This window comes from Lichenostomus cassidix, chromosome 5 (genome assembly GCF_008360975.1).
Source record: "Lichenostomus cassidix isolate B80296 chromosome 5, HeHo_3.0, whole genome shotgun sequence".
Lineage (NCBI taxonomy): Eukaryota > Metazoa > Chordata > Aves > Passeriformes > Meliphagidae > Lichenostomus > Lichenostomus cassidix.
Window position 1 is genome coordinate 45,287,027 of NC_139486.1, and position 25,878 is coordinate 45,312,904.

The window sequence follows — 25,878 nt, forward strand, 5'->3', positions numbered from 1 at the left end:
GTTTGTTTCATTATAACAAGGGAGGCATTTAATAGCAGTTATTCACTTCTGTTGCTTTGATTGTTTACTAGCTTTCCAAGACATTTTGTTTACCAGTTCATAATACGGTCACTGAAAAGCTTACCCTAGGATTAAAACCAGTAATACCAGTTGTTGAAGGTCAGAACACCCAATGTGTCATGGTAGTGGTTTTGGAGAGAGAATGGTTTCCAAGCTTGCATGTACCCAAATAGAAACAGGGGTTGGAGCCACTAGAGACACCACATGAGGGTGCCAAGTTACATAAATGTGAGCAGCTCCATTGTCAGGCAGATTCCTGCTGGCTAAGGAGCTGACATTTAGCGTATCCTTTTATTCTTCTAAGTACAGATGTCTATGTAATTGGAAGAAAATAACATTTTTTCAAGGAAGAAAAGACAGGTAGGGAGATTGTCACCTTCTCTGCTCTTTGGCCTGGCAACTCTTGCAGTGGTCTTGCTGGGTTTCTGCCAGGTGACAGGTGTTCCTCTAAAGTCCCCTGGTCTCTTCCCTGGATTTTGGGTTTGTGCTGCCCTCTCTCTCAAGGGGTGCGTTCTGCACTTTTCCTGCTTGCAGGCTGAGCAGAGACCACACTGCCACAGGAATGAAGCCACTGTAGTGCATTTGACTTTGCCTGCTGCTCTGTTCCCTCCAAGGATGATAGCAGTTCTCCTCATAGCATTATTTATTTAAAGCAAGTTAATTTCAGAGAAAGCTTATCTTAAGAATAATAAAGCAGGCTGTGTGCAAACCTCACTTTCCCCTAAGGATTAACGTTCCCTGGATCTAGGAAGACACAGCTCTTTCAATCTGTTTCCACAGAATCACTCTTTCCCAACAAGTTTCTTCAGGCAGAGTAGCAGATTTTAACCCTTCAGTGGGTTTGGTTTGGTTTGGTTTTTAAATGGGTCTTTTAGTTCCAGCTCAGAGAAGGGTGGCTTATCAACAGACATTTGTTTTCCTTGTTCCAAGGAATCAGGAAAATTTCTGCCCCTGAGGAAATTAGCCAGCCCTCTCCTCCAGTAGCTTTGCAGCTTGCCCAGTTGTTACTAGTGCCAGCAGAACTGATGTCTGTGTTCAGCAGAGCAGCTCTGACACCAAAAGGTGGCAATGGCAATGCCTGTGAATAACCATGGGAGCTTAGAGACTTCCCCATGGCTCCAGCAAAGCTCAGGTGGCACCAGACCCTGATACAGAGAGGGTGTAATTGTTTTGACTTTTGTAGAGTTGTATTTACCTTACAGCAGTGGACAAGTCTGTATTTTGGGCTGTATTTTTCTACCAAAGTCATACATTTAAGAGGAAATTAAGTTAACTGGATAAATGGCTTTGCAGATAGCTGACATTTACACGGTGTGGGGGCCTCGTTCATCTTCTCTTACCACAGTGGGAGCACAGGGCATGGTTTGCCTTAGTTATCCCTCCTTCTCTGATATTTTAGTAATGCTCTCTCATTCACCTTTAAGCTAAGTAAATGAGTATTGTAAATAATTGAAGCCAACTTTGATCCCATGGGATGGCTGCAGCAAATGGCTTAGTGGGCAAATGGCCAAGTTCTTAATCTCTGTGAGCGAAGCGCTGCCTTCCCCTTTCCCCGTCAGCAGCATCCACAAAGGATTATGTGTCCAATGTCACTGTTCCTAATACCTAATCACACAGTGGTCATTCATTCCTACAAGCGAAGTGCCTTGTCTCCCTGCTTTTGCTTTTCTCTGCAGTCCTGAAGCCTTTGTGGCAGCTAATTGGATCTGAAGCTCTATTGACATGTGCATCCCTAGGTGGATGGGGAGGCTTTTTTTGACGCTCTTTCTTGGGTCTGTATAGTTGGAGATAACAGGTTGTTAGCACTCGAAACACAAATGCAACCCACCTTTCGTGTCTCTTGGCAAACAAAGGCTCCACAGCATGTATCATGTTAATTAGCATCCTTCCCAATTTGCTTATCTGAGGTTATACTGATGACTGCTGAGGACACATGAAAGTGATTATCTATTTTAAAATTTAAAAGAAAAAAAAAAAGGTAAGGAGGCTGAATACAGATAACCTGGGAATATGCTCAGTGTACTCACAGGTTTTGAAAGGAGTGTGTCCCTTTTCTGCTGGCCTGGATTTAGTGTGCATGGAATTTCAATACATGAGCATAGTTCAGAGGAGTCTTTACACCCTGGCACAGGTGTGCTCCTGTAGCCACTAGAGATAAAGGCAAAATTACCATTTACTGGGACAGGAAGGAAAGGAATGAATCAGGGCCATGTCTGCAGAAAGACGATTGAAGTGAGTAGGAGGGGAGGCACAGGAGGGAGACGAGGGCTTTGAGGCTAGGTTGTGAGATCTGTGGAAGGCAAGGCTGATGTGTGAAGGCAGAGGAGGCCTGCTGAGAGCAACAGTTGGTGAGAAACATAACTGGAGAAAGGGAACAGAAGCTCTTTTGTGTCAGTCAGCTTTGGAGCAAGTTTATGAAGAAAACCTGCTGCAAAGGGAGTTTCAGTCTGGAAGAGAAATGGCACAATTAGACCACAATGACACCCAGTTTTGCTGGTCTCACTGCTGTTGAGGATGCATATAATTTTTTCTCAACCAGCTTAATAATCTGAAGAAGAGCCTATTTATAAGTAAACAAAAGTTTCCTTCTACAGAATCAACATTAAATGTATCCTGAATGCTGTATAATTAGGTATGTCACAAAACCATGCACTTCAGTGTTCACTCACCTGAAAATCTTCTAACACGCTGGTGAAGCATTTGTCACCAAAATCCATAATGGTTAAGAAGAATTGACTTAATAATGTGGTAGTTACTTTGCAGTGTCAGGCTTTTGAGTAAGCAATTGATTTGATTTACCTGCCTAGTTTCACCCAGCCCTTTCCCCATGTTTGCTGCAGCATTCAAACTCATTTGAAACAAGGAGGATTCTTGGCAAGCCAAGAATTCATATTTAAAGCTTTTACTCCTAGTTGCACTAAAAAATAGAAGCTTGGGGGGGGTTTAAGGAGGTCTTGGACTATCTCATTGGGAAGTACCTGTGCTCAGGTGCCACACAGAGAGTTTAAATAAGGTATTGGCTCTGCTACTGGCTTCATTCTCTAAATGACCCAGGAAACTGCACAGCTGCAGTTTAACATTTTGAGCCTGTGTCCCTGAGCTTGTTGTGATGTACTTTATTTAAACAAACCTGGGGACTTGATGCACAAGTTATTCAGTTGTTGCTATGCATAAGGACAGATTACATGGCAGTGGCTTCTGGCTACAGAGAGAGCAGTGTATTTCCCCTTACACCAGCAATAATAGGAAGCTAAACAAAGATAAAATGCCTGTCTCTCCCTTGGACTTTAAAGTAATCATTTGGACAAAATCAGGTGCAGTTTGCTGAAAACATTTGAATTTGCTCTTGCTTGAGAAAATTTGAGTTGCAGAGTCTAGTGATTTGCCATCCTTGTGATCACCTGTTTAAAACAGAGGCACTAAAGCTGCTGTGGCATTCATTGGCATTTTAATAGTATGAAAAGTACAAGTATGTTTCAGTGGCTCACTTTCCTGCAGCCTCAGCTGCTTGCTGATGCCTGCACTGAGCACAAGCAGGTGCTTGTGGGCAGAAGATGGTGACTGAAATTGCAATTAATTGTGTGCACAAACCATGGACCCAGGAAACACTGGTTTGAAAAACCCAAGTTCTTTGACATTATTATTATTACTACTACTACTACTACTACTACTATCTTTTTGTTATAAACAGTATTGCAACTTCTTGGTTCTTGTCAGAGCACATAGTGGGAGACACTCTCTCAGAGTTTCACCAGTTGCTTGCTCCAGCAGTGCAAGATGTACTTGTCCTTCCTTTTGCTTCCTAATGAACCTCAGTTTTACCTCCAAGTGTCAGGAAGGTTACACTCTCTCTCTCTCTCCTTCCCACTCTCTGGTTAGAAACTCCATTTCTTGTCTCAGATTCTGTACAGGGCTTCATCTTCCAGGTTGGATTTGGTATTCACATACCTACTGCAAATTATTTATTCTGTTATTAACTTACAGCATGACTAGAGTCGGGTTATTCCTATTTTACAAATAGCTGAAACACAAGAGAAACAGTGACTTTTCAAGACTATGTAGAGAGCCTGTGGCACAGCTGAAAGTCCTTACCTCAGCTGACCTAAGCCAGTAGGTTTCAGAAACATTCACTCTTCTTCTTGCTCCCAGACCATTTCCTTTGATCTTCTGCTCCTGTATTCTTTACTCTTCTGAAGTTACACAGCCAGTGCCAGTGCATCTCTCTTGATATCAAACACTGCTAGAGCAATAAGTATTTCAACTAAATTGTTGAAGTTTAGAAGATCTGTAAAGTGATGCCTGATTTGGCTTTTGCACTCAAGCTAGGAGAAGAGAATTCACTAGCTAGTAGGTTTTTCTATTAAAGGAAGCAATTACAAAAACCCCAACAAAACAAAACAAAAAACCTAAACATTAAGTCTTGAAGTTGTTTCACATTTGGGGACAAAGCGAGGAAGGGAATCCCACAGTGTTGAGCAAAGCATCCTGGAGATGTGTGACATTGATAATGGCAAGAAATTAGTATATTGTCCCTTAACTGCCAAATATCAGCAAAAATCATGCAGTATCTCTTATTTATAAAATCTTAAAAGATTTCTATTTATAGGCAGATGGTATAAAGAAGATTTCAGTGGTGAGGAGCCCATGTACTGTTCTCAGCTTCTTATAGACAGGCATGGGGACATCTCATTTAAAACAAGCCTTACCTGTTGGTACAATCAATCTCATCTCTTCTTAGCAGGCAAAGGCTCCCACAAATGACCTTATAGATTAGGCACTTTCTGTTTACATTCAATTTCCCACTCTCTGCTATTTGTAGAGAATGATTATCAAGGCATTAAATTAAAAGTTTTGCCCAGTGGGAAACTATTGGCTATTTTGTCATTTCCTTAGAGCCTGTCCTGTTCTGCTGGAGAGGCAGAGAGGGTAGGGGAAGCAATCATCAGAAAGGTCAAGAATATTTGCTTACCTATATTGGAACACTACTGAGAGGCTTTCTCCTGTTTAGGGGACTTTTTGGGTAGAAGTTTTGTTGAGGTTGTGGTAGGAAAGCATTGAGACTTGAAATTAAAAGTCTCCAGTTGCCTGCAGGTTAAAAAGCCAAGGATGCTGCTGGCATCATCTGGCCTTTTCCTAAAGGCTACGCCACAATCTAAGTGACATCTCACACTTTCAACAAATTCAAAAGGAGTTAATAAGGATCACCCCAAAGCTTTCCTTTGACCTTTCTGCCAGAGAAGATTACAGCAAAGCTGCCTTCCCTCACAGTGTGCTGGGATAGGGGAAGGACTTTTGTCTCTCCAGTATTGGTAGAGCTTCAGTTTGATCAAAGTCGTGCGTCATATTAGCTGTAAATATTGATAATATCCAAGTTCTGCAAAGACACAACTCTCTTGTTTGCCCAAGATGTTTTGCTCACAGCACTTTCCCTTGCTTATCAGCAGCAAAATAACACGACCAGGCTTCTCAGGGAACAGTATTTGTCTTCTGTTTCATGCCTTAACAGTAACTACATAAATTCCAAAGCCTGTCATTTAGAGAGGGAGAGGTGTGTGAAATCACCCCCAGGAACTGAGAAGGCCCCTACAGTCCCTCATGTGTAAAACAGAGGTGGAATTAATTATGAACTTGGGTGTTTGCAGCACAGAATGTTCATGTAGTGCTTTCAGCATGTCTGTGCTAAGCAGGGGTTTGTTGTTGCTGTTGTAACACAGCCTCACTTATTCCTAGGTTGTCTTACTCAAGGAGACAAGGTGGAGTCTGACAGCCCCAGGTCTTCTTGAAGAGTGCTGGCTTCTCCAGCTGGGCTTGTCAGCCAGCCAGCTAGCCACAGTTCTGCTCAGAGGCTCTGGATTTCTGAGGAAATAAAGGGACAAAGCTGACAAAGTAAAACCAGCCTTATGTATACATTGCTACAGCTTAAGTAGCTTCCTCAAGGGAATGCAGATTAAGAGGGAAACACTTTTTAATTTGGCCTGGATTTATATGCAGTCTTAAATAAGATTTTTCAAAGTGATGTTTTATTCCAGCTGCAGTTTAGGTGAGTCTCAGATGGATCCCTGCCCATTCTCTCCAACTGCATCCAGCTTCCAGACACTTTTCTAAACCTCTGTGGCAGGTTCTCTCCAGTCCTACCACATCTCTTGTAGCTTTCCTTTCTCCAGTTCAAATACTGAGTTTCCTTCATTGCTTGAAACCTCTCTGCACATGACTTGCCCACATCAGAGCACTTAATTTTTAGAAAGTCTTTGTAATAGGACAGTGAGATTTAAGAGCCCTATTAGGGCCTAATGGAAGTCAGTGAGAAAGTATTGCTGCTCTTTGCAGTATGATCTTAGCTTAGATAAAGTGCGGTAATATGCATGCCCTGCTTTAAGAAGTGTTTCTTGAAGGTGTTGATTGTAGTGGATTACCACACTGGGACACATTTAACTTACCAGAAACATCACTGAAACCTGATGGGGCTGACAAGCATGGGCAAAGCTCCAATATGTCTGAACCCAGGACTCGTAGGAATTTACATGGATGGCATGCCAGCTTGAAGCTTTCACCTCTCATCTGTTGACCAATGAATCCCAGGGAGGAAAAGAATTTTTCTCTTCTTCACTAACAGATTGATTAAAGGTTCTTGCTGCCAAATCTTTCAGAAACTCTTCATCTGAAGAAATCTCTGGTACTCCACATGTCTAAAAACAGGCGCCTCATTTAGAGCAACAGTTTGCCTGCTGAGAGTTTTTATTATTCTTCTTTGTGCTACTTCACTAGAGCTGTGATTTGTGCAGGGCCTGGCTCGTGTATGGAAGAATGCAGCAGATTCAAATTGTAGAATATTAAATACAGTGCTTCAGTCCCTGATTTGAGATAGACATTTTGCCTGGCTGAGGACTGGTAGCACAGAGACAAACAAGGGGGAAGCTGACAGATTGGTGAATATTGGGTGGTATCATTTGTCAGGAGATGTGATGAATCACTGTGGCGCAGCATTTCATTTTCAGAAAGATCATTTTCTGAAAAAATTCAAATTAAAGGCAGAAGAGACAGCTGGGGGTGTTTTGGGAGTTTTCATTTAAATCAAACTTACAATTAGAATAAAGGCATATTGAAAAGTTCCTGGTATTCTAAAAATATTTTGAGGAAGGAAAAAAATTGAAGGAAACAGGAGGACCAGGACCAGGACACTGAAGGAAACAAGAGGACCAGGAAAAGCACTTGCCAGCTGTGCCCCACAAATAGACCTTGAGTTTTACTTACCCCCCTCTAGTCAAAGCCAGTAGGAATCATATGTCTAGAGCTTCAAGCAGTGCTTCAATTAGGGAAAAAATATCCATCTAATAACCTTGTACGCAGGTTATTTGAGCAGAGGTCAATGTGCTTTTAATAGGACTGCACGTAGAGACTGAGCAGTGCTCCTGTTTAATATCAGCTGGGCTCTCAGGAAGTCCAAGGCTACGTCAACACTGATTAATTCATGCAAGGTAACACATTAATAACAAATGGAAACAGGGGAGACACAGAGGGTGGGGAGCTTCCTGCTGGTACTTCAGCTGCAGGCACAAGTGCCAGGAGGCCAAGGGCCAATCCCTGCTCCCCTTTTCTCCTGGAGCCCAATGGCCACCCACAGAATCAGTGGTTCTGTGCAAGGTTATTCCTAGGGGATGATCAACACCGTCCTGACCCTTGTGTAAGCAAACAGAAAAGTGGGAATGCCTCAAGGAGTTAAGCATTCTCCGTGACAAAGGGATTTTAAATCAGTTGCGCTTCAGAGAACAGGATGCTGTTTTAGGTCCAGCACACTTGATTAGAGGGTCAGATAGAAACTTTAGTAAAAGAGAACTGTGTAAAATCCTACCTTCACCATCACTTAAATCAGTGTGAAGTTCTCTCTGTGTGTATATATGTGTAAAACCATGTGATCTTTCAGGATACCTTCCCTGTCAGTGGACATGAAATGAAAAGGTAAAATAATCTGGCAATACTGTTTTACATGTATTTGCCTCTTCCAGGGTTGCAACCTGCATAGAGGTAAGAGAGAGATAAGGAAATGAGATACACACCTGGTGTGGGATTCTAAAAAGCTTATATTCTCTTCCAAGAAGGATACAAGCAGGCACTTTCTTTTTAGAACAACAAATAGTGATGGGGCATATCATGTGCAGGACTTGATGTTGAGGCTTTCTGAAATAGCAGTGGGAGAAGTGATCACATGGTGCCTGTTTTCTTGACTAATGCTCTGCTGTTTACTCAGTTTCTGAAATTTGGAAATCTGATGCCAGTTGTGTTCCCAGTATAAAGGCCTTGCACCCTTTGTGCAGGAAAAGTGGCTAATTTTATGAGAAAGAGAGGGCTTACTTTCATTTTGCCTCAGCAAGATGCTTGCTACTGAGGCTTCTGCAGGTAAAAGGAAGATCAGGAATGCTTGGTGATACAATCCCTTGGTGACACAATCTCCTGAGACCATGCTAGAGCACACGTGGACTAACAAAACTTTGCTCTCTTCTATCAATGTTAATTTTAAGTTAATAAATTATCCTGATGTTAGTATCCATCTCAAATAGGACATCAAGACTGCAAATCAAAACTTGAGTGAGGAAATGCAAACTTTGCATTTTGCATCCTTTTGGTAACATCGCATCTGCCCTTCAGATAACAATCTCTGTTCTCTCCTTTGTTCCATATTAGTGCTGATATGAACCTAAGGCTGGTGTGTAGCTTTCTCAGTCTACAGGGCAAGTATTCTCAGGTGAGATGAATTAATATTCAAAATAGACCTTCCTCTTTCATCTTCAAGGTAACAGATCTGCTAGCTGGATTCCTGTCCCCACCTGCCCTCAGTTACCCTGTTCCTCTTTGTTTCTGTTAGTTTCTGAATAAGAATTAGTTTGCCACAATTAATTTTCCTCACTGCCTCTGCAGGACATTAACTAAATTTCCAAGCCTCTCTGAGACTGGCATCGCAACCATGCCCACCCATCCATCCTAATTGATGGCTCTGCTGGAGACCACAGCAGGTCCAGTTGAGACTCAGGGAGCTGAGTAAGTGCAGAGCTGAAACAGTTCGATCTAATTCTTAAATGAATGTTAGGAATCCCCAACACATATAAGTTTATAGTTTATTGCCTGTAATTTTCTTAACTAATTCCAAATTTAATGACAGCTTTCAGCTTTGGTGTTCTCTTCTAATTAATGTACCAGTGACTATGTATAATCTCTGTGTAAAGCCAAAAGCAGCTTACATGATAATTACAGGGGGATCACAGCACCTACTGCTCGAGGAAGTCATCCGTGAGAAAGGCCTTGCATGATAGTTAAGGTGCTGAGATTAAGTTGTGCTTAATCTTAACTTGCACTGTTTCTTGTACTGCCTCAAAGCTCTTTTATTAGTGGCTCAACATGATGCTAGTAAACTTTCAGGAAGGAAGCAAAAGAACTGGACAGATCAAGCACAATCTTTTTCACATACAACAGAGGCTTCCTGGACATGATGAACTTTAGAGGTCTTAGATTTTTTTGTGGAGTCATGTTGTTGAGTAACCTTATATTTACTCCATAATAATTATAATGTAGTAGGTTGAAAATTCCTCTTTTACACTGTACAAGATGTTTTGCGTCCATCATTTTGCAGCTGCAAATGAAAATATTTCTGACTGCACAAAGCAGAAGGAAAGTTCAAATGTATGGCAGAAGCAGAATACCTTTGCTGCCTCTGTTAACTCAAAATTGGCATTGGTTACTTCATTTTAGACACACACACAGCTGGAATGACAGTTGCCAGAGAAGCAGTCACTAGGGAACACACCATGTTTGTCTACACATTAATGTACCTGGTCACAATTAAAGATACTAAGCTAAAAAGAAATGCTATGTGTGTGGATGAATGTTTTCATAGATAGGCTTCATTTGCAAAAGTGAGTAATTAAACTGCATCCAGTCTCCCTGTAGTACTTTGGTGGTGAAGCGAGAAGGGAAAAGGTGTATTAAAGGTCACTGTGATGGGAAACATGAACATAAACTCAGAAGAGGAACTCCTCATGTTCTTCACAAAGTGCAGATACCTGTAAGAGATACCAGCTCTGCTGGAGAAAGGTGTTAGGAAGTGTTAGTTCACCTTTCTTTCATTTCAGTACAGGACCATTGTCCAACATCTCTCTGCTCCATGCACTTGATTCTGAAATGTGGTACTCAGCAAATTTTGAGTTCTGTGTCTTTTGTTGTTGGTTTTAGATTGACAAGTATGCTCAGCGGGATCTGAAGAAAGGACTTCATTTGTATGGGACAGATGGAAATATTGGCCTCACTAATGCATGGAGCATCATTCAAACAGATGTAAGTCTGAGTTCTGTTTTTTTACCTCTCCCTCTTTACCCTCTGGGTTCTGTAAGAGCATGTTCTGGGTGTGAACCTAATTAAGCCTCCAGATCCCAAGCCACCCTCACTCTTCCACCCAGTCAGCCCATTAGCAAATAAACCCTCTGCTTTTTGTAACAAGCAGTAATTTTTATTTATTTCTCCTTTGACAGGGAGTATCTTTCTTTTAAAAGGTTATATTGAATTGATGCCTAAATATCATGTAATTCTGTGCTGTGTAGAGGGTGAAGGAGCTGGTCAATGGTACAGACAGGAGGGCTTTAGTCTTGCCTGATATCTTAAATGGATCAAAGCCAGTAACCTTTCCCACTGCTCCCAAAGTCTACTCTTATGGACAATGCAAGGTAACAGGAGCAACAGGCTGCTAAGAAATTATCTGAGAAATTAAAAATTTGGGATCACTAACAGAACAAAATAACTGATAGGCCAAACTCCACATGCACCTTTGGGTCTGCAGGACCTGTCTGTGCTGAGTGAAGGAGGTTGCCTGAAACATTCCTGTGTGTGAAAGACAAAGAATTCAGGTCCAGCAAACAAGCCAATTCCAGTTCTGCATCCCAACAACTTCATGTGAAAGGTTACCTTTAAAAGGCTTCAGCATCTTGCAATATTGTTAATATTTTCCTCTTCCAATACTTTGTCCTTTTTCCAATACATCAAATAGGAGAACACGTCAATTACTGACAAGAGAAATGCATTTTGTGGTGCTAGCCTGAGAGTAAGCCATGTGAAATATAGACAAAATTTTTAATATCATTGCTTGTATCCAACAGTATTAGGTTTACTCTTCTACAGTAACTTAATTGTGCATAGTAAAATTGTAGTAAAAATTACTAATATGAAAACGTTTGCAGTAAATATTAATCTGCTTTCAGTGACACCCCAAGAACTGTTAGCAAAAGTGGGGCCAAGAGCAGTGTTTGGAGGACTCATGGGATATAAACACCAATTTTTCTGCTCCCCTTTGTGTAAAATAAATGTAACAATATGCAATGTCTAGTTAACAGTCACATTTTTTCAAGATCTTCACGAGTTGATTGGATTCAGAAAAGATGTAAAAGAATAATACAAATTTTAGAAAGTGACATTATGGTGAGAAATTTTGAATACCTTATATAAACAGGCAAAGATGAAGTGGTGATGTGATTGCAGTCCTTAGAAAGAGAACAGGAAGGAAAAAGGGTTTTGAGAGAAAAGAGCTCTGTAACTGGTCCAAGAGCTAAAAACTCAAGTTAGACATATCTGATGCTAGGATGCCATTGCACAGCAGGACAGTAGATTCTTTTTCTCTAAAGAACAAGACCTGGCTTTTTGCTTAAAGGAAATGGTCACCAGTGACCAGCTTGGGTTTGAGGCAGGACTCAACAGTCTGCGATTTGTGTAGTGCTGCAGGTCATGGTCAGTTGTCCTGATAATTCCTTTGGTCTTGAAACCCATTACAGTTTACAGAGTGTCTTACAAGTTTCAGATGAAACTCATGTTAGCTAACTCTCATGAGCTCAAAAGATTACAAGAAAATGCCATCCCACAGGCTGTGTGCAGCTGGGAGACATCACTCTCTCATGGCCACTGTGAAATTACCACGTGCCAGCTTGGCAGTACCACAGTGTCAAACCCTGTGTGCTCCCCATGCTGGGCACTAAGAACAGCAAAGAGCTCCCACAGTTCCATTTTTGCCATTCTGCATAATCTGTTTTCACATGTATCTTTCAAAACTATGTGGGAATAGACTATTGCAGAGGTGCAGCAAAGACAATCCCATCATGGTTAATTATGTAAAACACTTTGCAGTTGAATAGTGCTATCTAAATGCCAGCTTGGGGAGTTTTGTGTAATAATCATTATCTCTTACATCCCTAATCAGTAGAGTGTAATCACTGATTGGGAGGATTAGGGCAATACAGGAGATTTTCTGAAAGAAAAGTCCCAGCCCAGGCTTGCTGTTTGCATTCTGTCTCCTAAGGCTCTCAACAAAACCCACAGTAGAGGAACCACATTGTCATATAGGACAGTTTTTTCCTAATGGAATAAATCAGTCATTGGCTGAGCCATGTCTGTACATGAATGGAAAACAGCAGCCTCACAATAAAAAGGCGTGCCATGTAAAAAACATGACAGGAACAGAAATCATAAATCATAATGAGCCCTTCTCCCTTGTCCCCTTTGCATTTGCACTCCTTTCTTTGCAAAAGTGTTTTTCAGAGCTTGACCACTGGTTAAAGCTTAGACATTCTGGCATAGTTCTTCATTTCTCCCAAGATTTACTTAGATAGAGACCATCTCTATGCTGTGATCAGTAGGTACTACTGTGGATGGCAGTTTTGGCTGAAAAAAGGAGGAAGTTGTTTTTTCAAGAAACAGAAGCACATTTAGATGGCATTTGACTTCTGTGGGACTGGCCAGTCACAAATCAGAGGGGAGTTTTGACCAGGAGTGTGGATGCCCAGTGCACACAGTAACTTGTGCGTGGTGATTATTTCTTTGTCAAAGTGTGAAAGGCCTGGGCACCTTGTGAGGAAGGTTTTTCTTCTCTGAAGCCTTTGTGCCTTGATAAATGGTTTTCCTGTATTTAACAGAAGCATATGATTCCCAAGAACATGGAAACAAGGGGAAAAAGGGCCTCTCTTCAAAGAGGAAGTTGCAGTTTTGGCCCATGACTGAGCTGTTCATTTTACTGATGAAGGAGTTAGGTTAAGCTGCACACCTGCAAAGTGTATGAGAGAAAAGGCAGTGGACTCATTTTGCAGTCCTATTAAGCCTCTAGGTCAGGGAGCTGTTTCAAATCAGAACATTCTATTGATTTCTTTTTAATACCTTCAGCTAACCAAACTCACAGCCCTTTCAATAGCATTTCAAACCTTAAAAGGATCAGAAACACAAGCAGATGAATTCTGCATGTTGTGACAGAAGACGACGAAAGCTTACAAAGTGATTTTTAAACATGACTAAAATTCTAATAGTTCAGGAGGTAAGTTATCCTGAACTGCATTACACTCCTTACCTACCAGGACTGGTTAAAGTCCTAGGTGGAGATAATTAGAAAATGGGAAACAGGATTAATTTTTAAAATTGTGCTTCATCCCAAACATCTTTGTGATCAATATTTGAGTACTTCCGCTTTTAACTAACTAGGCAGCAGTTTGAGATGCATGCAGAAAACCTATTAGCTTCACTAAAGTGAGCAAATTCAGCTTACTTTTGCTGCTGTGTAATGCCCTTTCGTGTCGATTTAGACCACTGTAAATGAAAAGAAATTTGACCAATCTCGTTCTACCCAGTCATTGATTCTGTAAAATCAAACCATACTTCAGAATCACTGCTGAAGTAATCCAAACCACCCATTAAATGTGATTTTCATAACACAACTGTATTATTCACCACTTTTTACAATGATGGAGGAAAAAGGTGTAAAGAAGGTCCCCTACTCTGTCTCTAGTTCTTTGCCACATTCACAAGCCCAGAAAACAATGCATTGCTAAAAAAACTGCAACAAGGATTGAAAACCTGTTTATTTTCACAAACCCTGACTGACTTTGCAGGAATTTGGCAAAGATAAGACCTACTTAGCCTTCAATATTGGGATTACCTGTAAAATATGTACAGGCATTCAACTTCTTACCATTTCTGTTGCACTGAGATAGAAACTTCTTTAATGGATTACTCCTTTTAAAGTGGGGTAGTCTGGATACCCCAAAATTAGCACTATTAGATTGTAATTGTTTCGGGAAAAAAAAAATGTATTGTTCCCTGTTTAAACTAGGAACAGAACTAAGTAATTAGGCAACTTTGTCTAATTAACTGGTGAAGGGAACAAGGCAGGGTTGTAAATAGGACCAAAAAATGAATGTGGTTGTAGCAAGAATCAAGTCTTCAATTGTTTCATGCCTGGCATTGGCAGACCATCAGCCTTTGTGGTAGAAATGGCTACAACAATCTGCTGGTGACAGAAATTATCCTTCATGTACTCTGAACTTTCTCGGTCCTCCAGGCCTGTCCCCTACTACCCCTGCTTAGAAGCCTTGCAAAAGAGAACATTGTTCTCAAATCTAAGAGGATTCTAAAAAATTCCTCCATGTTCCCCTTTCTTCTAATGGCCCTTCATCTCCCTCAGCAATTTGGCTGCTTACTGTTCAGCTTCATGAACCTGAGATAAAGCAGTTGCTTGTCACATGATCCAACATGACTCCTACACTCTCTCTTTTCTACTTGGACATCCACAATGAAATCTCTGAGTTTTCTGAGCTCTTACCTGCCTTTCTGGCTTCTAGCTGGACCCCTTTGCTGCATCTGACCTGGTGTCCCATTCAATCCCATTGCTGCGTGTTTCCTTGTTCCTGCATCATTGACCTACTGCCATGGATCAGTGCTCCTGCTCCCTGGAGATGCCAGTCACAAGGCCAGAAGACTTGGCCTTCATGGAGCAGTGCTCTGTCACTTGCTCCTGCACTCTCAGGTCTCTGTGGTGTTAGAACTCTTCTGTATTTGTCACCTCCTCTCCTTTAGGACTATGCATCATCTGCTGCTTAATCCCATTGCTCATCCTTCCTTTGTCTTCCAAAGATATTTCTTCCACTTATAGTAACAGACATTATTTCTTCCAGTCCCAAGACTACTGACACTCTTGTTATGTCCTTCTTTTATACCTTGAACTTCGCTTAGCCCATTCTCCCATTGCTGGGTCTGCTGTGTCTGCTCTGCTCCTGTACAGAGAATCTGTGGGCAGGCAGTTTGTGTCCAGCTGCAGTTTGTCTTTGCAACTGCTTCCCCTCCTATTCTCACCTTTTGGTTTACGAGGAATTTTTTTTCTTTGGAGTCCCAATCCTAGCTCATGGCCTACCCGTCATCTGTTTCTCAGGCTCCATAGGAGCAGCTGTCCTCAGCCTGTTAGTGAGCACTTGGCTACAAAACCTGTGCTTCATCTTCATCTCCGTAGTCTGTCAGACTGACACCTTCAGCCATGCATTATTATGGGGAGAAGGAGTCTAGTCCTGATTTATGCAAACTTGTGTCACTTGTGTTTGGCCAGAACATCACTCAAATGTCTCAGCCCTTACCGCTGCATTCTCTACATCACAGCTGAGCCACATTTTTAAGGCTTGCTGTTTACAAGCTGTCACTTCTCACTGTCTATCAAAGAGCTGCCTCCTGACTCTAATGATGACAGCCTGCAAGACCTTTTTCTTGTTAGATTTCCAAATAAACCAGCCTTCCTCAAATGCATGCCATGTGTTCCAGGCTGCTCCTACCCGCTTTTGGGACCTGTTACACACGGACCTCCTGTTTTCTGTGCAGGAACATAGAGGGGAAAAAAGGAATGGCACAAACTTTTTTTCTAGTTTCACATTGGTTTGTAGAAATAGAAGCCTTATAAACTCACAAATTGAACAGTTGCAAGCTAAGGATTGATTTCTGCCATGGACCAAATCAAAACTCAGAGCAGAAACATGGGAATAAGTTTGTCTGGGAAAGTTTTCTGACTTTTCCTTGGCAGAAGAAAAACTCTGCTCTAAGCATTGAAACGTCTCTATCAAGAAGTACTTTCTGAGCGCTTGAAGCCTCATATGATGCATGAGGCAGCGTGTGACACCTCTGCCCTCTATAGGTCTTGAGTGGCACATTTTGTGTGTGCAACAAGACCTGAACACTACAACTCCACCTACAACCTGAACTCTAAAACTGTCGTAATAACAAGGGAAAACTCTCCCTCAGGCCAGTGTAAACATCAGGATCGCAATTTAGGACCTTGGCCCTGGTGATGCAGTTATCTGCATGATAATGAATCTGTCAGAAACAAGAAGAGTGGTCTCTGTAGGGATGCAAAAAATACTCTTCAGGCTTATATAAAATCACATTTTAAAAAAATAAGATCTGGGCAAGTCATTTTAGGACTGTGTGGGTGGCTGGCATAGCCCTGAAAAAGTGTGAGGTACTGGGAATAGCAGAGCAGTTCTGCAGCCCAGTGTTGTCTTGTTTTACTCATTAGTGCTGAAGTGTCTGAATACCAACAAATCCATACTTTCGAGTTGGGATAGGGGCGACAGATGGTGTATACATCTATATGGTAACGAGTCTTAGCTTATTTTGTATCATAGGAATATAGCAGTTCCCAAGGCCCAAGGGGGCCACAGAGCTATTCCCTGCACCATTGTGTGTTCCCTGTACCTTTCTTCCCACTACCAAAGTTGAACAGACCCTGCAATTTAGCAGTGTTGTGATCTCTGCCTGTGCACACTGTGTCATTGTAGGCAGACACTTAAGGTGCCACTATCAGAGCATCAGATGATGACATTAAAGAACTGCACCATAGAGAGACAGGAGAAAATACATCTTTTGCTGACTGGCAAAGACTTTCAAAGGTGATTAGTAATTAACAGCTTAGCGAGAAACTTGCCTACAATCATGATCCCAGAAGTAGTGTGTCTTAGAGATCCCAGTATCTTCATCTCTTGGGTGCTGTACCTGTATCTCTTTTTCTGACAACAAGCTGCAAACAACTGTTGTTATTCTGCTCAGTCAATAACTCAATATCAGTACTTGTCTGAGGTTGTCCATTTTCAGCTCCTGCAGCATCCTCCCACTGCAAATAGGGGCCTTTGCTCCTTGCATCATTAGCTACATACAAGACCATATTTAAACATAATAAAAGAGTGGAGAAAAGGGTCTGTTTGGGTAACGCTGAGGAAGTACTGTATTTCTTTAAAATTTCAAGTCTCTGTTGGTATAATCATAATGCAGTGAGTGTCCAGCTCTAGGAGGTAAAGTCAGAACAGGCAGAAGTCAGTACAGGTCACTTATGGTATCAGCTCGGTTCATCTTTTTCAGTTCAGATGCTGTGGAGTCTCCAACTACACGGACTGGTTCGAAGTGTACAACACAACCCGGGTGCCAGACTCCTGCTGCTTAGAATTCAGTGAGAATTGTGGGCTCCATTCCCCAGGGACCTGGTGGAAAGCGGTGAGTAGCTCTGCAGCACACATCAGCAGCTGCCTTGCAGCCCAGGTGAAGGCAGGCAGGTAGTCATTTGCAGGGTCATACAGATGATAAGCTGTGCACCTCATTCATCCATCCTAATTCATCTTTCATCAGGTGCTTTCAGAAGGCTCCTGTTAAGCTGGCCTTTGACCTCCAATGAAACCTCCCATTTAGTTATTTTTATGAGCTGGTTTCCTCTCAGTAGGCTCTAAGCGGTTGCTTCACACTGCAGACAGGTCTATTCCAACACTGATATGCAGTGCAGACTAGTGACATCTAGCTAGGAAATGACAGGAATGTCCTTTGTAATGTCCCACCTACTGGTGTCAGGTAGCAATTAAGGCAAATGGTTCATGCACACACAGGCCCTGGAGCAGCAGCCATAGCTAATCACAGCCCAGGCAGTCCTGAGGCAAGAGGACTGGGTGAGCCTGGAGAACTCTGCTTGCAGCAGGAACTCTAGTTCAGGGGCTTCCACTGCACAGTAGGAGAGTGGGAACTGTTCTGCTGAATTGCCAGCAGCATGTTTTTTTTCATGAGTTTCTGCACTTGCCTGTAATCAAACTCAAAACTCCATGGGATAATTTCCCTACAATGGCCTCAGCAAGATCTTTCTGGAACAGATAGGCAAAGCCTAAATAAGTCTCTGAAATTAGCTCAGCAAATCTTTGTGCCAATTACAGGTAGTGCAATTACACAGGAGGGGTATGAAGTAAGGCCACCTGATGAAGTGGAATTATAACTAAGTTTTGCTGGTTCTAATGGCTTGTGAAGACAATGAGTAAACCCCTCTTTGCCACTTTCTAGTGAGATTTCATATGCATGGATTGGCACTCGCAGAGGCTGAGTTCACATCAAACACAGCTTCCTTAGACTCCTCAAGTAGCTCTGGGTCATTTTCTTAATTTAAGGACTGAAAATTCTTGTATTTCATTCAGGGTACAAAAAATCAGCTCAGGTTAACACCCTGGCTTCTGGTGGGCATTAATAGTTTCTCCTTTATACATGTAAAAAGCCACTTACTGAAGGCTGAATGATTCTTGGCCATGAACATTTGCAAGACAAAGGGGCACTGTTTTTGTACAGATTGTCTTGCAGACATTATTATTTAAAAAAAGGTTTCACTTGGGCTTATTCCACCCTCCCCAAAACTGGACCAGTAAAAAAGGGTTACAGCTATTTCAGAATTTAAAGCAGGAAGAAAATTATGGAGGAGTGCCCATAGTGCAATTTGAAATTATAGACAATGATATGAAATGGGCCTTATGTGCAGCAGGAGCAGCTACAGAACCACTTGCACCGGGACTTTCGGGTTCCATATGTATCTATGTATTACAAGAAATATTTATTTCCCTGAAACATGGAGAAAATGAAAGCCTCATTCTAAGGTTCTAACTGCTTCTGGTTGGGTTGTAGAGGTCAAAGAGGACCCAAATCCAGTGCTTGTTTATTTGCTGTGGTTTAACCCCAGCTGGCTACTAAGCCCCACACAGCTACCTGGTCACTTTCCCATCAATGGGATCATGGGGAGAAGCAGAAGGGTGAGAAAAGAGACAGTTCAATAGGGAAAGCAAAAAGCAAAAACCATGCTTTGTGTAACCCCTGCTCAATAATAACAAAAATTTCTCTAGATTATCAACCTTGTGTTCAGCACAAATCCAAAACACAGCCCCATACCCACTGTGAAGAAATTACCTCTACCCCAGCCAAAACCAGCTCAGTATCTTCAGTGCTGCTCCAATTCATATGAAGCAGTGCTCATGCAGCATTTTGGAGGTGCACTTTTTTTTGTCACTAGAATTAGTATTCCATGTCCAAGATTCAACCCAAAAATACATTATAGTTGCTCCAGCACTGAACTGATAATCCAGCCTACCTAGCAGCTAGGTCACATCCATTTTTTTCTCTGGCTCTATATTCCCAGAAGAGTAGAGCTGTGTATTTATGGCTAATAAAATATTCTTGTTTTGTTTTTTGTTTTTTTAGCCTTGCTATGAAACTGTGAAAATATGGCTCCAGGAAAACTTACTGGCAGTGGGAATCTTTGGATTGTGTACAGCTATGGTGCAGGTACAGTTTAATATAAATTTTCAAATCCTAACTAATTGTAACTAGATAGATAGATTCAGATATACTCTGCTCAAGCAGGTTTGAATAATTTGGCATAATGGTAGAGGAAAATTCTGCAAGATTTAAGTAGTTTGTGTTTTACTTTAATTAAAATACTGTGTACAAGGCACAGAACTAGGAATGCTGCACAGTGTTTTAAGATGCTTTATGATGCAAAGAGCTGGCACTTTACCAAGTGTTTTATCTAAGGCTGAGACTGCAGGGGCAGTCACTGCCTTCCAAAGACAGATACATAGAGTAGCATGAACTTCCTTTGGGGTATCTGTATTTGTCCAGTAATTCTCCAGAGAGGACCACCCACTTAGGCTAAATATCCAACTTCAAGATAGTTTAAAGGTGGCTTAAGCCTTCAAGTTCATCCCTCAGGCCCAGGGTAAGTTACAAGTAGGGATGTGGTCCCCATTCTGTCAGCCTTGCCAACAAACCCAGTCTCCTTTGCTATTGATGGCAGGGCAACTCAGTAGATAAGATTGGCATAGACTTGCCTATCGGATTTTTGAGTTGCAGTTCTTTCCAGTGTGACTTTGGTCAGAGACAATCTGTTGTCCATCACTTCATCTCTTACATGCCTGTACTTTTAATCCAGCCTGCTGGGGTTGTGCCATTGTCTAAGCACCAATAGCACAGCCTGAGGATACACAGGTGAAAGCTGTGCTGGAGCTCAGCCTGGTTCAAAGTCCCTTTCCTCAATTCAGTGAAGATCTAGCTTTAGTTTCCAGCTCCTCCTCTTGCACACTCAACACGAAAGCACAAAGGATGGCATTGCCAAGCTAATTAACACCATGCAACTGCAGATTAACCCATGGTTGTTTGGTTTGGTGCAGTTTTTCTTTAATTTTGCCTGGTGTGCCACTAGCACCAGCAAGAGAGAGCCTGGGATTAGAATTCTACTCACATTCCCACTAATGACAGATTAGGCAGAATGGCACATATCTTACTTTCTCATATGTCATGTATTGGCTGCAACTTATTAATGCAAATGCCTGATGCCTCACAGACCCAAATTCAGTAGAGTTTTGGGGTTTGTTCCAGTATAGTAAGCAGATATGCTTAGGGAACAAAGCATAAGATCATATGGCAGAAAGACAATTTATGATTCTTGTTAATATATTACAGTAATTAAAAAAAAAAAACAAAACAACCAGCTTTTGATCATCCATTTAGCATTTAGGGTATCTTTAAAGGATATACTAAAACCCCCCAGCAGCCCATGTCAGAGTCCTTCTCATAAATACCTTAAATATAATCAAGTTCTAAGACAATACTGTCTTCCTGACAGAAAGACATCACTAGTTTGCATGGGAGAAAATACTTCAGACAATTTAAAAATGCAAATTCATATTCCTAGTAAATGCTGTGCAATTCAGGGAAAACACCTCCAAACACAACACTTTTTAGTCTGTCTTCCAGCTGCATGATGTGATTGAATCTACCTGAGGACAAAAGTTTCTGTCACCTAAAATGAGCTGGGCTCCCTCTATTGTTGCTGTTTCAATGTTGTTCTGGCCCTAAGCATGTGACAGTTCACCATGGAAGAGTGAGATTTGAGGAAGATTAACAACTTTATAACCATTTTTTTCTTCATAAATAATAGTGTGTGTATATTCATATATTCTTTCAAAATACTCATTTACAGGAACTATTAATCATGTAAAGACTAAATTTGAAGTGGTCAAATTAAGTACTTAAAAAAAGATTCATACCCTAAAATTTTCTGCCTGGCAGACCTTCATTTCAATGACAGCTCTTACAGTGGTGTTGCAAAGGGAAAGTAACAAGCACTTAGTACATTCATGTAAGTACTTCAGCTGGAAGGAAAATAAGACTCTCTCCCCCATCCCCTTTTGATGAAGTAATCGACCAGAGGCAATACAACAGGTTAGTGCTTGGCTGGGAGAAGAACCCCCACCTCCCTGCTGCTTCTCTTGAATAGACTGAGTAGAAAAACACATACATTGTTGATGAGACATTGATGACCATGATTAATGCATGCTCAGTCTCCAGTGCTTCCCCAACAGAGACCTGTGCACACATAGACTTGGAAAAGTGAAGTACTGGCAAGTAAACCACAGCATCCTTAGGGCCAGGGATGTTTCAAAACAACAGCTACAGGGATCCCCACACAGCCCACACAGCTGTGGATTGCTACCATAAAATATTTTCAAGCAAAAGTCATCCAAATATTTCTCAATATACTTCTTCCCAGTAGCTGGTGGCTGCTCTTCATGGAGAGATCAACTCTACCCTGCTCTCACCGTTCCTTCTGTAAAATAGCAATACAGATAAGGACAAAAGGCAGACAGACACTAGGAACAGAACAAGGACATGAACAGGCAGGAAAAGCAATGTGATATGTCCTCCTGTGTGTGAACAAATATAGCGTCATGCTTTTCTCTTTTTTCTTGTTGTTTCAATAAACAGGGGCTTTTTGCTTACTGAAAAATGATTGTTTGTTTTTTCTTTTCTCTTAGATTCTTGGACTCACCTTTGCAATGACCATGTATTGTCAGGTAGTCAAGGCAGACACCTACTGTGCATAGATACCATTCCCAATCTTTCTGCTTCTCCTCCAAAGGACACAGGAGAAATCTCCTTCATGCTCATTCATCTGACCTTTTCCCCCCCTCCCCTCTTTGTACTATAAACTGTGTATAATGCTATCTTTCTGAAGATTTTGTGAATCACCCCACTTCACTGAAGGAGGAAGAAAAGGAAGTCAGTACTTGAACTGGCACAGGTAAGAAGCAGCCTTGTCTTTAAGCAGAGGAAAACCTCCAAAGAGCAATGGTTCCTTTTCCATAGCCTGTGGCAAGGCAAGAGAGGCTGCTTACAAGGGGCTGACTGCAAACCCATGTTAGGAAAAGATGGCACTGAGGCAACCTCTGCAAAAGCTGCCAGGCTGCCTTCCCGCATTTTCCGGTCTGGAAGAGAGGACGTGGAAAATAAATGTTCTTCAGCAAGAAGGTACAGAGTAGCTAGCACTGAATGCAATTGTAATTTTACTACAGTTTGCACACAGCTAAAATGTCAAGATCAAGCAGCCCCACCTCCAACTGTCTCAAGATGATTTTGTAGGAGATGATAATCTTCAGAAATGCATTGTTTTAAAGGAGTATTTTTAATCTTAAGTGCTGTAAAGTCAGGCTTTTAATCAAAATCTGTACAGCAAGATCCTGGCTGTTAATGGAAAACAATATTGGACATTGCCTCACTTCCTAATTGCCAGTGGCATATAGATGGTTGACTGCATATGTTACATATATTACATTCATAAACACATACTTTTCTGAAAAGAGGTGAAAATACCCAGCATATAACCTCAGAAAGAGGAAACCTTTCTATCCTATTTTACATTCCAACTGAAATAACCAAGTATTATTTCTTGTACAAGGCACTATTACTTATACCTCTGGGAAACAAGTAATTACTTTCAGCTGTATCTTCATTTCAGTAAACAACTTGTGAGTGGGCTCTGTCAGTCAACTATGATTTTATTTTTTATCATCACTGTTCCAAGTTAGTCTGCCAAAAAATATCACTCATTTCCACGCTTGAATATGTGTACAAAGCTGTCAGCTGTTCCTTTCCTGAATGTCACCATTTCATTAATTTACTTGGGATAATATCATCTGCAGGTATGATAGAGTTTGCTTTGCTGAGGAAAAATCTTTTGCACATTGCTCATTTTTCTGAGAGTTATTAAGTCTTCAGATGCTTTTATGCTTAGCTTTTTTTTCCCTCCCAGCTGCATGCTGACAACAGCCAAGACACATCAGTCTCTGTTAGAACTGGAGTGCTCTTTTTCAGATGCATTTTCCTTCACCTAGCTGCTGGCTAGAATATAGTCCACACTTTCTGGAGTATCACAGAATCACAGAAATATGCAGAAATCAAAACCATAACTTTCCTTAGCCGGGGAACAGCCACTTGTTGATGTAATTTATGTAGTACCCTCCTCTGCACATCTTCTGGTGATTAGGTCAAGAATCAAATGTATCCTATTGTTCAAACAAGTAATTCCCTGCCAGCAAGCAGCTCCAGGTTGTGCATATATGACAGGGAGAAGCTGAAGCACCCCAGGGAAAGGACACAGCAGGGAACAGGCAAATAGAGCAATGCAGATAGCCTGCTCCCTTCAGCCAGCCTTTGAGGAGTTAGCCACTGACATTTAGACCAGAGAGATGACCATGGAGCCCTGTGCTCCCAGAAAGTTCAGTGCAGCCATTCCTGCAGACTGGAAGCATGCATCAAGCTCATACAGAAAGTTACCCTGCCTACCACAGCAGGTCCCAGCTACAAGTGCCATTTTGCATGTTTTGATTTAAAGGCAATTTAAAGCTGGACTTGCCAACCCACAGCCTATTGAACAATCTCCCTTACACCCATAGCTAACCCTTTTCTGGACCTGCACCATTTGACAGATTCACTGTCTCTCCTTAGGTTTGGGGGGGTTTGTCTCTTTCTTGATTTCCTGCAGTCTTCTCATTCTCAGACACAAGCTACTCCATATTTTCTGGGGAATTGCTTAGGACAGTCTGGTGTTTAAAAGAGCAATTATCTTCCAAAATCTTACCCCCATGAGGCATTTAGCTTTGTAGGCTAAGTTAAAAGTAATGTATTACTGGTGTGTATTTTATGTGGCTTCCCAATCACTATCACAGCAACCTCCCAACCACTTTGGAAAGACTTTACTGTCATGCAGACAAACCCTGACAAATATTAACCAAGCTGAGCAAGTAGCCCACACAAAGGTGTCCTGTACTCCAAGACAAGCCAGAGGCTCACTGGTGGTGTTACAATCACCACACTCTCCATGCACTTTGCTTCTTGAGCTCAGGCTGACCTGCAGACTGTCCTGCTCTTCAAAAGATGGTGTAAGTCTGCTCCTTCCCTCTCTCTGCTCTGTTCCTTTCTTACCTGCACAGACAATTCCAGGCTAGCTGTACCATTAGTTCTTGCTGTGGTTTACAGTTTATACACAGGAGTGCTTCTGCTGACAACTTAGAGTTTCTATCACTGAAAAGCAGCATGACAGAGTGATGAATACATTAATAAAACATTGATTTTTTTTGAGACAGATAAAAGGTAGACAAGTCTATTTGTAGTGATCCCTGCCATTAAAAATTAACACTGAGACAGCAGGCTGATGATGGTTCAGTTGATAGGAGCAAATCATTGTGCAGCAGAACTCCCACAGAGAGCAGCTCTCATCAATTTGCTTGATGATGGTGTAGGGAAAAGAGAGATCAGAAACCCTTCTCCTGTGAGTCTCACAGTAAATATGTGCTGAGGTCTTAGAGAACACGGCTAGACTTCAGCTAAACCTTCAGTGGAAACAATATACAATAAACAGACTGGAGACAAGTCACATTTTGTGGTTTCCTCTAATCATTTTCCATAGTTTAGGTGTCTTTATAAGATAAACTGCCTTGCTTTTCAAAAACAAGTAACTAAGGGAGTGTGAGCAACTCTCACTTTGTAAATCCCAGTCACTGCAACAAAAACATACAGTTAGAGGAAAAAACAAAACAAAAACCATAAACAAAAAATCCCAAGCAGACAAACAAAAAAACCCCCAGATCACATATTGCTCCTAATAATTCTTTTTTAAATACTATCCTTCCACTAACAAGTGAGATGCTCCTGCAACTTGTTCATAATTTGAACTGTTTTGTATATTAGATGCTATTAACTCTGCACACAGACCAAACAGATGTTAGGGTGGTTACAGCATTACCAGCACAATCCAGTTTCAAACCTCTGCACATACTGTGTATAACAAGCCTCAGACTTACCCTGTTTTCTTAAGAGCATTGCATACTTTCTCTGCTGACAAGACTAGAAGATTTTATGCGGTGTTCCAGCAACAATCTTAAAAAACAAGCAAAAACCCCAAAAAAGACAGCTCCATTTTACACATAAAACTTCCCATTATACTGGTTGATTATAAATAAGTAACCCGCAGTACATAATACCTATTTGAAAGGCTGCTGCTATTGAATGTAGGCAGAGCAACACAGAAATCCTTCAATTGCTCCTATTAGTGTCTTGTCACTTTTAGTAAAGTCTTTTATATTATTTTGACTTCTTATCTTTAAACATGAAGGAGGACTCAATACATTTAAATTAAAGACAGAACCAAAGGCAGTAAAGGAGCACTCCTAATTTATTCTCATTGCTCTTTCTGCTTAATGACAAGATATGAAGGCACAGGGCATATGGCTGAACCTACTGAATTCAGCAGCATAAGGAATTAGTTTTTTAGATTCAGTCCAATATCCTTTTGGCTTTTCATCTTCACAATTATTTTTTTAAAAACCAAAAAAATATATTTCATAGAATATGATTTGT

At 41.3% G+C, this 25,878-nt stretch overlaps 1 protein-coding gene across 6 annotated transcripts in view; it reads left to right on the forward strand.

Annotated features, from left to right (window-relative positions):
- Positions 1-25,836, forward strand: part of TSPAN4 (tetraspanin 4) — a 348,147-nt gene extending 322,311 nt beyond the window's left edge. For all 6 annotated transcript variants that reach the window (XM_085062795.1, XM_085062793.1, XM_085062791.1 and 3 more), the window contains 4 exons: positions 10,282-10,383; positions 17,248-17,379; positions 19,384-19,467; positions 21,999-25,836. In XM_085062795.1, the coding sequence (XP_084918921.1) occupies positions 10,282-10,383; positions 17,248-17,379; positions 19,384-19,467; positions 21,999-22,067 (387 nt within the window). In that variant the 3' untranslated portion in view covers positions 22,068-25,836. The remainder of the gene's footprint in view (positions 1-10,281; positions 10,384-17,247; positions 17,380-19,383; positions 19,468-21,998) is intronic.
- Positions 25,837-25,878: the final 42 nt, after the last annotated feature.